Raw genomic sequence first — 13,673 nt, forward strand, 5'->3', positions numbered from 1 at the left:
ACATAATGAAGTAGAATGTCTTCTTGGGCATCATCTTTGTGAAAATATAATAATTTATATAATGCAATAAATACACTAATACACTAAAAGATATGATTGCATTAGAATTTGTCTACAGTTTTGAAATAGAACATATTAAAACACTTATTTTAATCATAAAATTTGCGTAAAACTTACTTAAATTGTATTCAGGAAAAAATTGACGTTTGTAGCACTTGCGTTTGTGTCCTTCTTGAGGACAATCTCATTTTATGCTTTAGCAGTAGTCTGCCATCATATTTCTGTCCCATCGCCCCTGATAACGCTCGTCCATTGTCTTCAGATCTTGATGAAAGCATTCTCCCTGCTCATCACTAACAGCTCCAAGATTTTCGGGAAACTTATCAAGGTGACTGTTCAGGAAGTGAATCTTAACGCTCATGTTACATCCAATGTCATGAAAAGCCAACAGCATCCTTTGAACCAGAAGTTCATAGTTTTCTGCTTTTTTGTTGCCAAGGAAGTTCTTTGTAACTGCCACAAAAGACTGCCATGCTGCTTTCTCCTCTTTATTCATCTTCCTGGCAAATTCTTTGTCACATATGAGGGTTCGAATTTGAGGTCCATCGAATACACCTGCTTTTATCTTCTCAAAAGACAAGGCAGGAAAAGCAGAAATAATATGTTGAAAGCATTCACTTTCTCTATTCAAAGCCTGAACAAAACTGCTTCATTAAGCCAAGTTTGATGTGAAGTGGGGGAAAAATGATTCTGTCTCGATTAACTACAGGTTCACTCACAATATTTTGCATCCCTACTTCCAGAGCTTCACGTTTCGGCCACTCCTTCTGTGTCCAGTGTTTCTCCCAAGCCTGGCTGTCCCACAAACACAGAAAGCAAGGATACTTCATGAAATCTTTCTGTTGTCCTAGCAGGAAATTTAACATTTTATGATCCGCACAAATGATGCAGTTATACTCCTCATACTTCAGAAAGTCGAGGACAATTTTTATGTTATTATAATATTCTCGCAGATGAATTGAATAACCATTTGGAACCACTGCATAAACATTACCGTTGTGTAGGAGAACACATTTCAGAGTTCGTTTAGAGTGGTCAAGAAATAGCCACCATTCTGTTGGACTGTAAGTGGTAACACCTACCTGGCTGAGAAGACTACTGATATCATGACAGTAAACAAAGTGTTTGTCTTCAGAAAAAAGCCCACAAAAATTTGTTCACACTTCCTGAAATGGGATACTTTAGCTGACCGGTGAAGTACATTCTTTTCTTGAACCCTGGAGGCTAATAACTCAGCTGCTTTCTTTGATAGGCCCAAATCTTACTAAGACATTCAATTCAGGTTGGCTAAACTGCTGAGGGGTTAATGACTGCTTAGCATCAGAAGAAGACCCTTCAGATTCTACAACCATTTCCTCATGCATCTTATCAAAATACACTTGATCACCATGTTCACTTTCTTCGTCCTTAGAAGAAATAAAACCATTAAAAACTGGAACCGGGAGTGTCTCAGAGTGTGGGATAGGTTGTTTTGCTGAAGGAATATTAGGATATGCGATCATATGCCGTTTTTTCTTGCCAATGCCCTTTGTATGGATCAGACAGAAATAACAGTCACTGCTGTGGTCCTTAGGTTCACGCCAAACCATGGGAATACCAAAATGCATTCCTTTGCATTTTCCTTTTGTCCAGTCACAAAACATTTCCTCACAATTATGACACACAATATGAGGAGCCCAATTCTTGTCTTGATTGCCAAGGGGAACTTGAAAATAGGCAATATATGCATGTGTCACAAATGATGAAATATTGTGCATTTGACATTGAAGTGTGTAACAGCCACATATGTAGCAGAAGGCATCTGGGCCATTCTTACATTTACGCCTACTCAGAGAAGCCATGATTCAATCTTAAAACAAAATAAGAGGGCGTCTTTATCAGATAATAATTTTTTACATTTAAAAACAACTACAAGTAAGTAAAAGTGATGTTTGTAAAACATTAATTGCCTTATGGTTATGTTTAATCCAAGAGTTGTTGCCCTTTAACTCCAATTTAAAAACCAATGCATGCCGTCTACAGCCATACCACCCTGAACGTACCCGATCTCATCTAAAAACCAATGTATGCCATTAACTGTAACAAAAACAATTAAAGTTGCATAAAAACTAGAGCTTGTACCAAAAAACAGATTTCAGATTTGGAATCAGCGATGCAGAAATATATAGAAATAGTTCTAAAACCTCATGCAACAGAAAAAAAGAAAAATTTGTTCCCCAGTGTTATTGGGTAGTTAAAAGTAACATAACATGGTGTGTGTGTGTGTGTGTGTGTGTGTGTGTGTGTGTTAGAAGCATCAACTCATTGTTTCACTTAGTTGTGCACTCCAGTGGTTTTCAACTGCTAATCTGCCAGAAATTTCCGCTGGTATGCAAAAGAGTTAACCACCCTGATATTATGTAAGTATTATAGTCCCAATGATCATAGACTGTATAATCTTCACACAGTGTCAGGTTGGTTAACTTTCATGGACCAGCATCAGTCTGTGGGCTGGCAGTTGAAAACCACTGGTGTACTCATTGATTGCTTCTCATTTGTGCCCGAACCGGGGTTGAACCCACCACCTCTGGCATGCTTGGACAATACTATTTGCTGAGCGACCAACCAGAGTCTCCATGTCATTCTTTTTTTTAATTTTTTTTTATTTTTTTGTATTTTTCTGAAGCTGGAAATGGGGAGAGACAGTCAGACAGACTCCTGCATGTGCCCGACCGGGATCCACCCGGCACGCCCACCAGGGGGCGACGCTCTGTTGCCACCAGAGCCACTCCAGCACCTGGGGCAGAGGCCAAGTAGCCATCCCCAGCGCCCGGGCCATCTTTGCTCCAATGGAGCCTCGCTGCGGGAGGGGAAGAGAGAGACAGAGAGGATGGAGAGGGGGAGGGGTGGAGAAGCAGATGGGTGCCTCTCCTGTGTGCCCTGGCCGGGAATCGAACCTGGGACTTATGCACGCCAGGCGGACGCTCTACCACTGAGCCAACCGGCCAGAGTCTCCATGTCCTTCTTAATGTCCCTTGCTAAGATTGACTCACCCACAAAATGCACAAGTATAGATACATAAGAGTTTCAGAGCATATTGTAGAGGCTATGTATATTGAGTGAACAAGTTCTTCAGATTTATTTTGTAGTAACAGACTTTTCCAGATGGAATCTTACTCTGAATCTGAGCTCCTATATACAGTAAAGATAAAAGGAGAACTTCTGTAATTGAAGCAGAAGTTGGGTCTCAAGCACACATCCCTTGCCCCAGTAAAACAAAGAAACATCCTTAAACTTGTTTTAATAACCTGCTCTAGTTTATTGAGGAAAGCAAAAAGCACAGGTGGAAATTATCTAAGAATAGTGTCACAAAACTAAATTTTTCATAGGATTTTACAATGTAAAGGAGGCACAGTGGGACCAAGGTGGACAAGGATGTATACCTTGCTAAGGCTTTGTCCCTCACTAACTCCTCAGGCTGAAACTTGGAGTTACATGCTTGAATCTAGCATGTTTGAAGCGTGCTCATTTCTGGCATATAATAAAACATTTGTTATATTTCTTAAATACCAGTTCCCTTTACCTGGAATTCTTTATTTATTTGCAACATTAGGATTTTAGATTCAGGTATGTACATTGAGTCACTTTTGAGTGAAAATTTTTAAGAAGTGAAAATGAATTGTCACTGCAGTGTGTGTAATAAAGCCAATACCTGAAACTTGGGTGGAGAACTTATATCTAATTGAAGTTTAGGTAACAAGCTACATTAGTACCTGTGATTTTTGTCACCACTGAAAATTTGACTACTACTGTTAGATCTTGTTATTTATGCATTACAAAAAAAATTATATAACTAATCTCTTTTCACATTTTGATAATTTTAATCTATGTCCTTTTTAGCTTATGTATTACATTTATGCATTTATAAATGTTATTCTGAAAAGGGGTCATAGGTGTTGTGAGAATAACAAACATAAGAAAAGATTAAAAAGCGATTTGGCCCTGGCTGTTTGGCTCAGCCAACCTCTGATAGAGTGTTGGCCTGGCATATGGACATCCCAGGTTCAATTTCCAGTTAGGGCACACAAGAGAAGCAACCATCAGCTTCTCTCCCCTTTCTCTCCTTTTTCCCTCCCGCAACCACTGGCTCAGTTAGTTGGAGAATCAGCCCTGAGCACTGAGAATGGCTCAGTTGGTCTGAGCATCAGACTCCAGTGGGTGTTGCCTGGTGGATCCCATTGGGGCGCATGCAGGAGTCTCTCACTATCTCCCTTTCTCTCACTTAAAAAAAAAAGCAATTTAAAAAGAGGGAATGCCTGACCTGTGGTCGTGCAGTGGATAAAGCTTCGACCTGGAAAGCTGAAGTCGCCAGCTTGAAACTTCAGATTTGCCTGGTCAAGCAACTACAAATTCATGCTTCCTACTCCTCCTCCTGCCTTTCTTTCTCTTTCTCTTTCTTCTCTCTCTAAAATCAATAAATAATAAAATCTTTTTTTAAAAAAATGAGGGAATGACTGCTTATGTGTCAGACACTACTAGACTATTTAATCACTTACCCCTGAAACAGATGTGCTTATTTATTGTCCATTGTAGAAAACACCTTACCATTGAAGTAATTGTAGCTCAGCAAAAAAAAGTGAAGTCTCTGAGGTCATGCGATCTTAGAGCTTAAATCTGACATCAGTTGAAGTTTGTGCTCTTTATCCACTGGTCATTGTGTGTCATTGATATTCTCTGTATTTAGTGGGTTGCCTTTTAGTGAAGAGGAAGAAATGTATATATGTATGTATATACACGCATGAGTTTTAGAAGTTTTCCCTAACATTTTGCCCATAAAACCTTTTTTTTATTTATTCATTTTAGAGAAGAAAGAGAGAGAGAGAAGGGGGGAAGAGCAGGAAGCATCAATTCCCCTATGTGCCTTGACCAGGCAAGCCCAGGGTTTTGAACCGGCGACCTCAGCATTCCAGGTTGATGCTTTATCCACTGCGCCACCACAGGCCAGGCTAAAATCTCATTTTTATTTACTGTGATCTAATAAACCTTCAGGGGTGTGGTTCAGGAATAGTATTAGAAAGGTAGCAGTCTTACAGGAAAGTCTTTCTGAATAACTCATTGAATTACTAGGCACTTGGCTGAGATAAATATTTGGTTAGGAGCTGAGCAAAAGCTGTGTAAGTCTGGTCTTTCATGTAGCCTTGTTCTGAATGCCATACTTTTCCATGCCTACAGGAGGCAGCCTGCTGTGCTGTGATTCTTGCCCTGCTGCTTTTCACCGGGAATGCCTGAACATTGATATCCCTGAAGGAAACTGGTATTGCAATGACTGTAAGGCAGGCAAAAAGCCACATTACAGGGAGATTGTCTGGGTAAAAGTTGGAAGATACAGGTAAGTAAGCATGAAGGAGAAAGGCGATTATTTCTTTCACCATCCTCTATTTCTCAGGATCTCTTACAGTGCTTAACATTTTTTAATGATCTTCCTAGTTCGTTAAGCAAGTCTTCATCCCCATCCGTCCTGTCCCCTCACCCCCACAAACCCATAAACCTTATAAACAAGGATAATACATTGCTAATATTTTAAACAACCAATACATGGACCCTTAAAATAATTGACCTTATAGTTTATATTCAGTTTTTGTGTCTTGCTTTTTCTTTATAAAATTACATTTATTGATCATGGGATGTACAAAAGGATATTGTAACATGAATGATTTTAAAGAATAAGAAAGGGAACACCTGTGTACATACCTCCCAGTTAAAGAAACAATACATAATTTGTCCTTCTGAGTCTTTCTGACTCAGAGTCAGGCCCCTGTCTGAATTCATTCTCTCCCCACCCAAAGAGGTAACCACTAGACTGAATTTTGTGTTTTTATTCCTCTGCCTTGCTGCATAGGTTTACCATATATATAATATTTTGTTTTGCATGTTTTAGATATTCATATAAAGACATTGTTATTTTCCTGCAACTTTTTTTTTCAACTTTCTTTTTCATTCACTTATTCTCTTGAGAGTTATTGTGGTTAGCACAGTGCTCTAGTTCTGTAAGGCAGGCAAAAATGTGGTATATATATTGAATAGTTGTTATTCATTGTCTTATTTGGACTATGAACATTTTGTCAACATGTTGGTATGTGAGCACAGGAGCTTCCCTAGGGAATTCTCAGGATAGAATAGCAGGCTAGGGGCTTCTAACTTTAATAGCTAATACCAAATTGTCTCCCCACAGTGGCTGTATTAATTTACATGCTTAGGGGTAGGAGGCATCTTTTGGTGTCATTTTTCTGTCCTCTAACATTGAAAGTTTCCTTTTTGAAGGCCATATTTTATTATATAGTATACTGTAGTTCTAGCATTCCCTTAATGTTGAGCATTTAAGTTGTTTCTAGGTTTTCATTCTTTTTTTTTTTTTTTTTTTTATAGAGGCAGAAATAGACAGGACAGACAGACAGTAACAGAGAGAGATGAGAAGCATCAATCATCAGTTTCTCGTTGCGCATTGCAACTTCTTAGTTGTTCATTGATTGCTTTCTCACATGTGCCTTGACCACCGGTCTTCAACAGACCGAGTAACCCCTGCTGGAGCCAGCGACCTTGGGTCCAAGCTGGTGAGCTCTTTGCTCAAGCCAGATGAGCCTGCGCTCAAGCTGGTGACCTCGGGGTCTCGAACCTGGGTCCTTCCACATCCCAGTCCGACGCTCTATCCACTGCGCCACCACCTGGTCAGGCTAGGTTTTCATTATTATTTCAGGTTTCATTCCATAAAGCTGTATAGATGGTCCTCATTATTTCCTGTTACAGATTTCTTCAAATAGAATAACAGTCACAAGAGTGTGTCTGTGTATACAAGCATGTGTGTGAGGATGGGTGTCCTCAGTTTTTGCCACATACTACTTGTTTTTTTCTAGTTAGATAGTAAGAGTGCCCAAGGTCAAACTTTAATGTGGATAGACAGACATTGCTATTGCTTATTCCTGTCCTAAAAAGTAGGATATTTTTGCTTGACCTGTGGTGGTGCAGTGGATAGAGCATTGACCTGGGACACTGAGGTTCCAGATTTTGAATCTCAAGGTTGCCAGCTTGAACACAGGGTCACCAGCTTGAACCTGAGATCATCAAAATAATCCCATGGTCTCTGGCTTGTTGTCACTGGCTCAGCTTAAGTGTCCATCCCGTTGTCCCATCTCCCCCCACCCCACCCCAATCAAGGCATGTATGAGAAGCAGTCAATGAACAACTAAAAGTTGCACAACTACCTGTTGATGCTTCTCATCTCTCTCCCTTCCTGTCTGTCTCTCTCCCTTTCTATCTCTCTCCCTTCCTATTTGTCTCTCTCCCTGTCCCCCTCCCCTTTCTCGCTCTCATTTAAACACACATACAACGTACACACAGTTGGATATTTTCCTAGTGCCTTGCAGTCTTAGAGTTTTCCTTCTGTGTTTTCACTTTCCCAGGTGGTGGCCGGCTGAGATCTGCCATCCTCGAGCTGTACCTTCCAACATTGATAAGATGAGACATGATGTGGGCGAATTCCCTGTGCTCTTCTTTGGCTCTAATGACTATCTGTGGACTCACCAGGCCCGAGTCTTTCCCTACATGGAAGGGGATGTGAGCAGCAAGGACAAGATGGGCAAAGGAGTGGATGGGACATATAAAAAGGGTAACTGTATTTTTTGGTTTCTCAGACTACCACAGACCTCTATTGGCAAAGAACCTATTCTGTGTTATAATTGTATGTTAGAATTCACATACATTCCGTTAGCAGCTGCGTTCTCCTTCTATGGGCTTATGTAGCTGCAGGCTTTGTGGGGAGTTGGACTCTCATAACTTCTTTTTTTTTTCTCCCTAAAGTATGAAGCAGGGAGGCAGAGAGACAGACTCCCACATGCACCTAACTGGGATTCACCTGGCATGCCCACCAGGGGCGATGCTCTGCCCATCTGGGGCATGCTCCATTGCAACCGGAGCCATTCTAGCACCTGAGGTGGAGGTCGTGGAGCCATCTTCAGTGCTCTGGCCAACTTTTGCTCCAGTGGAGCCTTGGCCATGAGAGAGGAAGAGAGAGATAGAAAGGAGAGGGGGAAGGGTAGAAAAGCAGATGGGCACTTCTATGTGCCCTGACCAGGAATCAAATCCAGGACTTCCACACACCAGGCCAACGCTGTACTGCTGAGCCAACCGGCCAGGGCATAACTTCTTATTTTTAAATCTAACCTTTACTTAACTCGAATTTTTTTAAGGGAGGTTTTTTGTCTTACCAGTTCTATTTTTAGTTTGCTGGGAAGAAATAAAATTCACCAAAAATTATGGAGCAAACTGAGATAGTGAAAGTCAAAGCATGTTTTGAGTCAAAAGATTTTTATAAGCTGAGTTAGCAATGAAGGAGTTGGGACATTTAGAGCCAAAAGGGGTCGAGTCAACTATGAGCATCAGTTTTCTCTTACTGTAGAATGAGTAAAGGTTGCTTTGGGAATTCAATAAGATAATAAAAAATAATCAACCTGTTGGGGACATAATTGGTATCCAGTCAATGATAGTTACCTTCTTCTATTAGCTATCCTTTGAAAGGCAGTATAGGTATCTTGTTATTTGAAAAATTTGGACATTGAAATTTAAGCTTTTTGCCTGCATGATGGGATTCTAAGCAAGTAAAACTTCCTGTTGAGGTACAGGAAGATACTACCAGTTGAAATTTCTTGGATAGGAAATGTGAAAGATGTCAATAGGGAAGAAATTTAAAAACAAATGATCTATTTGCCTCATGGTTATTTCCATCGGTTGGCCATGTGGTATCTTTGTGGATGTAGGCTACCCGTACTATATTGTGGGGGGTTGAATCTTGTAATCTCAGATGGTTAGGGACCAGGTGACCAACATCTTTGCTTCAGCTGACCATGACTGAACCTGAGGTGAGGCAAGGTGGGAAGGTAGAATGCAGGGAATGCTGCAAGACTGCGTCTGCTGACTCTGGGATTCTGCTGTCTCTTAGCCTTGACCCAGGGCTGGCTGGGCGCCTCTGCCTTCGGAGAGCACATGTGGCAGAAGTGCGCATGGTATGCTGTGGGAGCAGACCAAAAGGAAGCGTAACTGCACTGTTGACCATGTGTGGCTTCTTTCTTAAGTGATGCTTTGAAGAATGAACTATAATAATAATAGTTACTATTTGTTGTTTGCCCTGTCCTGTCAGAGTTTGTTTTCTTCTTTAAATTCTTGTGACAACCCTGTAAGTTAAATGCCATTATCCGAGCCTTACAGATGAGAGAACTGAGACACATAAAGGTCAAGTTACTTGCCCACAGCCCCAGTGCTAATAAATGATAAAGAAAGATTTCAAACTAATAGTTGGGCTCCAGAAGCCAATTTCTTAACCCTTGCACCAACTGTGAAGAAGTTAACTTAAAATGTTGTAATAAGAAGGAAGCACATGTGAAAATGCACATTGAATCTAACATGCTGAGTTAAGCGACCTCCAAGTATTCCGTATAGTTTAAACGTGGTCAGGAGAGCACTGAGCTATCCGCGTGAAAAGGGTAACTTATATGGTCATAAAAGAGTTTTAAAAATCTCAGTCTGAGTAGAGTGTAAAGCCATAGACAGTGAGAGGCTGCCACCAGGAGTATTGTCAGTGAGATGGCGGTTTCAGTAGTTCTGGGTGGAGATGGCAACTCATAGGGGTGTCTATTGGGTAGAGAGGATGATGGATACTGGATAGACAGTAAGTAGATAGAGTAGGCGGGACATGCTAAATAATAGGATGAAGGACGGAGGGACTTTAGAATAATTTAGAGAACTCCAGGCAACACAGACTTTGCTGGTGATGACAGGGTCCAAAAAAGGGATGACTCAGGTGACATTTTCTTTAAAGAAATGACAGCATGGGGAAAGCCACAGAAAGGAAAGAGGGAAGAATTGGAATTCTTTTTTTAATTGATCTTGGAGAAAGGGAGAAGGGGGGGAGGTAGTAGAAGTGGGAGGTATCAATTCATAATAGTTGCTTCTCGTCTGTGCCTTGACTAGGCAAGCCCGGGGTTTCCAACTGGGGACCTCGGCATTCCAGGTCTATGCTTTATCCACTGCACCACCACAGGTCAGGCACTTTTCAGAACTTTTTAAATTGGATAAAGAATAATGAATTAGAATTTTAATTTTTTTTATTTAAGTGGAGAAGAATGAGAGTCGTAAGATTTTGTTGGACTTTTCAGATATTACAATCTTTCAAGCATGTGAAAGTATGTGCCTCTAATACAGGTTAGCTCTGAAGATCATTGTATCATTAAAGCTAGTAGCTGGGATTTACAGAATGAGTCTTAGCAGAAAATAGGATAGGTGCTGTAGAGAATAGGCAAGAAGGAGAGGAAAACTTCAACTTTAGGTTTCTTCCAGAGGTTTCATCCTAGCATGTTACCTAGGATACGTAAGAGGCAGAATGTTTCAGGAAGCAGGAGATTTGGGCCTGCGGAAAGAATTAGGCTTAAAGGCAGTGTCTATGCTGAGCAGACACGGTATAGTTGTTGTTAAGTGGTGTTACATGGGGACTTTTTCCAAATCATTTTAGCTGTTTCTGTTTTAAATTTTCCTCTGAAGCTGGTAGTCTGTATTGCCCAATTTAGTGATGGATTATGTTTTGTCTTAATGTTATTTTAGAATACTCTGGGAACTGCAACTTACTTGAAAGTAGAAGTTATATATACTTCTTATTTTTCTGTGTACGATTGATGATTTTTGTCTAAAACATGAATTTTTTCCCATTTAAAAGGGTATGTGTGTGTGTGAAATAAACAACTCCATCCAGAGGTTAAGTGACTTGTGCTATTGTGTTTTCTTAGCTCTTCAAGAAGCTGCAGCAAGGTTTGAAGAATTAAAGGCCCAAAAAGAGCTGAGACAGCTGCAGGAAGACCGAAAGAATGATAAGAAGCCACCACCTTATAAACACATAAAGGTGAGAAAAGACCTCAGGAGACTCCACCCAGAGGAGAGATCCTTATATAGTTTGTCCTCTTCCCTCTCTATTCATGGCGAGCACTGGAAGCACGAACACAGTGGCTTTTAGGTGGAGAGAAGAGCGTGAAAGAAGAGAACAAAAATGAGCCAGAGCACCATTACTAGCAATTATGTGCACTCAAGTGTGTGTTGATATAGCCTTGTTGCCTTGGAAAGTCATCTCATAGAAGTAGATTGGGCCTGACCCGTGGTGGCGCAGTGGATAAAGCGTCGACCTGGAAATGCTGAGGTCACCGGTTCGAAACCCTGGGCTTGCCTGGTCAAGGCACATATGGGAGTTGATGCTTCCTGCTCCTCCCCCCTTCTCTCTCTCTGTCTCTCTCTCCTCTCCCTCTCTATCTCCTTTCTAAAATAAATAAATTTAAAAAAATAAAATAAAACAAAAAAAAAAAACCCAAAAAAACTAATGATAAAAAAAAAAAAAAAGAAGTAAATTGGGTTAGATTCTGTTCATAGTCAACATCTTGTGGTTTGAAGGGGACCAAAGAGCATGATTAAAAAAATCAGCCCTGGCTAGATAACTCGATTGGTAGGGAATCTTCCCAAAGATCAGAGGTTGCTAGTTCCATCTCTGAGCAGGGCACATATAGGACCAGCTTGATGTCTCTCTCCCTCTCCCTCTCCCTCTCTCTGAAGTGAATAAATAAATTTTTTTAAAAAAATCATAAATAGCCCTGTGATAGTATGGACAATACACATGATTAAGTCTTCTTGGTAAAGACTGATATTAAAGACCAGTATGACTAGGATTCCCAAGGTCAAGAGAATTCATGTTAGGTGTTATCTAATCTTTAGTGTATCTGATAAAATCATCACCATTTATTATCTGGTTTCAATGAACCCTTTGTATTTTTTAATATTTTTAAATCCTTTTCATAAGTAATTTAAAGAAGTAAAGATAAAGGAATCGTGAGTAAAAAATTTATTAGACCCTTTATTAAGTACTTGCATTAAAACCTTTTTAAAAACTTTAATAATCAGGTCAAATTTTGGTGCTTAAATATCAGAAAACATGAAAGAAATATTAACAAAATAAGATTGCCCAGGTTCTTACAAAATATTTGTGATGATGTCGTTCGTGGAAACATTTCTTTTTTTTTGTCAGTAGAAAAGCATTGTTTTTGTACTCATTAGTTATGAGGTTCTGAAGTATTATAATCTGAGATTTTGCTTACAAATGAATTTTACCATCATTTTTAGAGTCTAGTATGTTTAAGTATATCCTAAATTTTCTTGGGATATACTTAAAAAATTATTTGTTGCCCTGTCCTGATAGCTCAATTGGGTAGAACAGTGGTTCTCAAACTTTGTGAAGTTGGGATGCATTTAAAATCCTACAAATAATTTTAAGAGCACTATATACAAATTTCTAAGAAATATGTTATAATAATTAAGTGAAATATTAAAGAGAAAATATAAAGTCCAAGCGTGCTTTTATGGTGATTGGAGGAAATAAATACTACAAAATTAAATTTATTCTGACATTAAAAAACATTTTTATATTACATTTTTGAGTTACGCTTTTTAGAATTTGTAAAAAAGAGGGGTTAAAAAATTTAAAAACGACAAAAAAGTTATCTTTTTTTATATATAGATACATTCTTAGTAAGATTTAGTAAATTCAGCAGGTCTCGGAGCAAATGTGTTAAGTTTTTTTATTGTGTTTATGAGAAACATGAGCCTGATGTGTCCTAGCTATTTCTTCAATGTTTGGGCATATATTTGAAAGGCAAACTCTCATTTCCTTGTCAATACATTGAAGAATTTCTCTCCTTTTACTCTTAATTATGTTGAGGGTAGGAAATCTTAATTTACATAAATAGGATGTTGAAAATCGTAAAATGTTCAAAGCTTTTTTAGATATTGCTACATATTCTTCTTTTATAGAAATCCAAAAGGCTTCAAGAGACAATTCCTTATGTTTAGTCATCAATCCACCATCAGTGGATATAGCTGCCAGTTCTTCTTCTGTTAATGTTAAACCAAAATCACTTGAAGCTTCCATGAATGGGTTTCTAATCCAATCATATTGTTCAGTGTTAAGTGATGGAAAATGCTATAAATTAAATTCTGCCCATCAGCCTTTAAGTCCTATTTTATTTACACTTAACTTTTGCTCACTTCCAGAATCAGATTCTTCAATGTCACACTTCTTTTTGAGAAATTGGTCCATTTTATTTGGGTGTATTTATCTAAAAATAATATAATGATGTGTTAATAATAAATATAATAACGATGTGTTAACGAAAAGAGCAGTAGAGTAACTGTATTTATTTTTATATTTGGGCACATGCCGCAAACCATCTCAGCTAGTAATTCCAGGTCCCGAGTAGGAACAGTGTGAAATTAAGAAAATACGCAGAGCCTGACCAGGCGGTGGCGCAGTGGATAGAGCATCGGACTGCGATGCAGAGGACCTGGGTTCAAGACCCCGAGGTCGCCAGCTTGAGTGCAGGCTCATCTGGTTTGAGGAAAAGCCCACCAGCTTGAACCCAAGGTCGCTGGCTCCAGCAAGGGGTTACTTGGTCTGCTGAAGGCCCGCAGTCAGGGCACATATGAGAAAGCAATCAATGAACAACTAAGGTGTTGCAACGCGCAATGAAAAACTAATAATTGATGCTTCTCATCTC

General features: G+C 39.5%; 1 protein-coding gene across 7 annotated transcripts in view; it reads left to right on the forward strand.

The window, feature by feature from the left end:
* NSD1 (nuclear receptor binding SET domain protein 1) overlaps positions 1-13,673 on the forward strand; it is a 174,076-nt gene that overhangs the window by 130,135 nt on the left and 30,268 nt on the right. For all 7 annotated transcript variants that reach the window (XM_066344719.1, XM_066344721.1, XM_066344718.1 and 4 more), the window contains 3 exons: positions 5,272-5,428; positions 7,497-7,702; positions 10,869-10,981. In XM_066344719.1, the coding sequence (XP_066200816.1) occupies positions 5,272-5,428; positions 7,497-7,702; positions 10,869-10,981 (476 nt within the window). The remainder of the gene's footprint in view (positions 1-5,271; positions 5,429-7,496; positions 7,703-10,868; positions 10,982-13,673) is intronic.

This window comes from Saccopteryx leptura, chromosome 6, assembly GCF_036850995.1.
Source record: "Saccopteryx leptura isolate mSacLep1 chromosome 6, mSacLep1_pri_phased_curated, whole genome shotgun sequence".
Classification (NCBI taxonomy): Eukaryota; Metazoa; Chordata; class Mammalia; order Chiroptera; family Emballonuridae; genus Saccopteryx; species Saccopteryx leptura.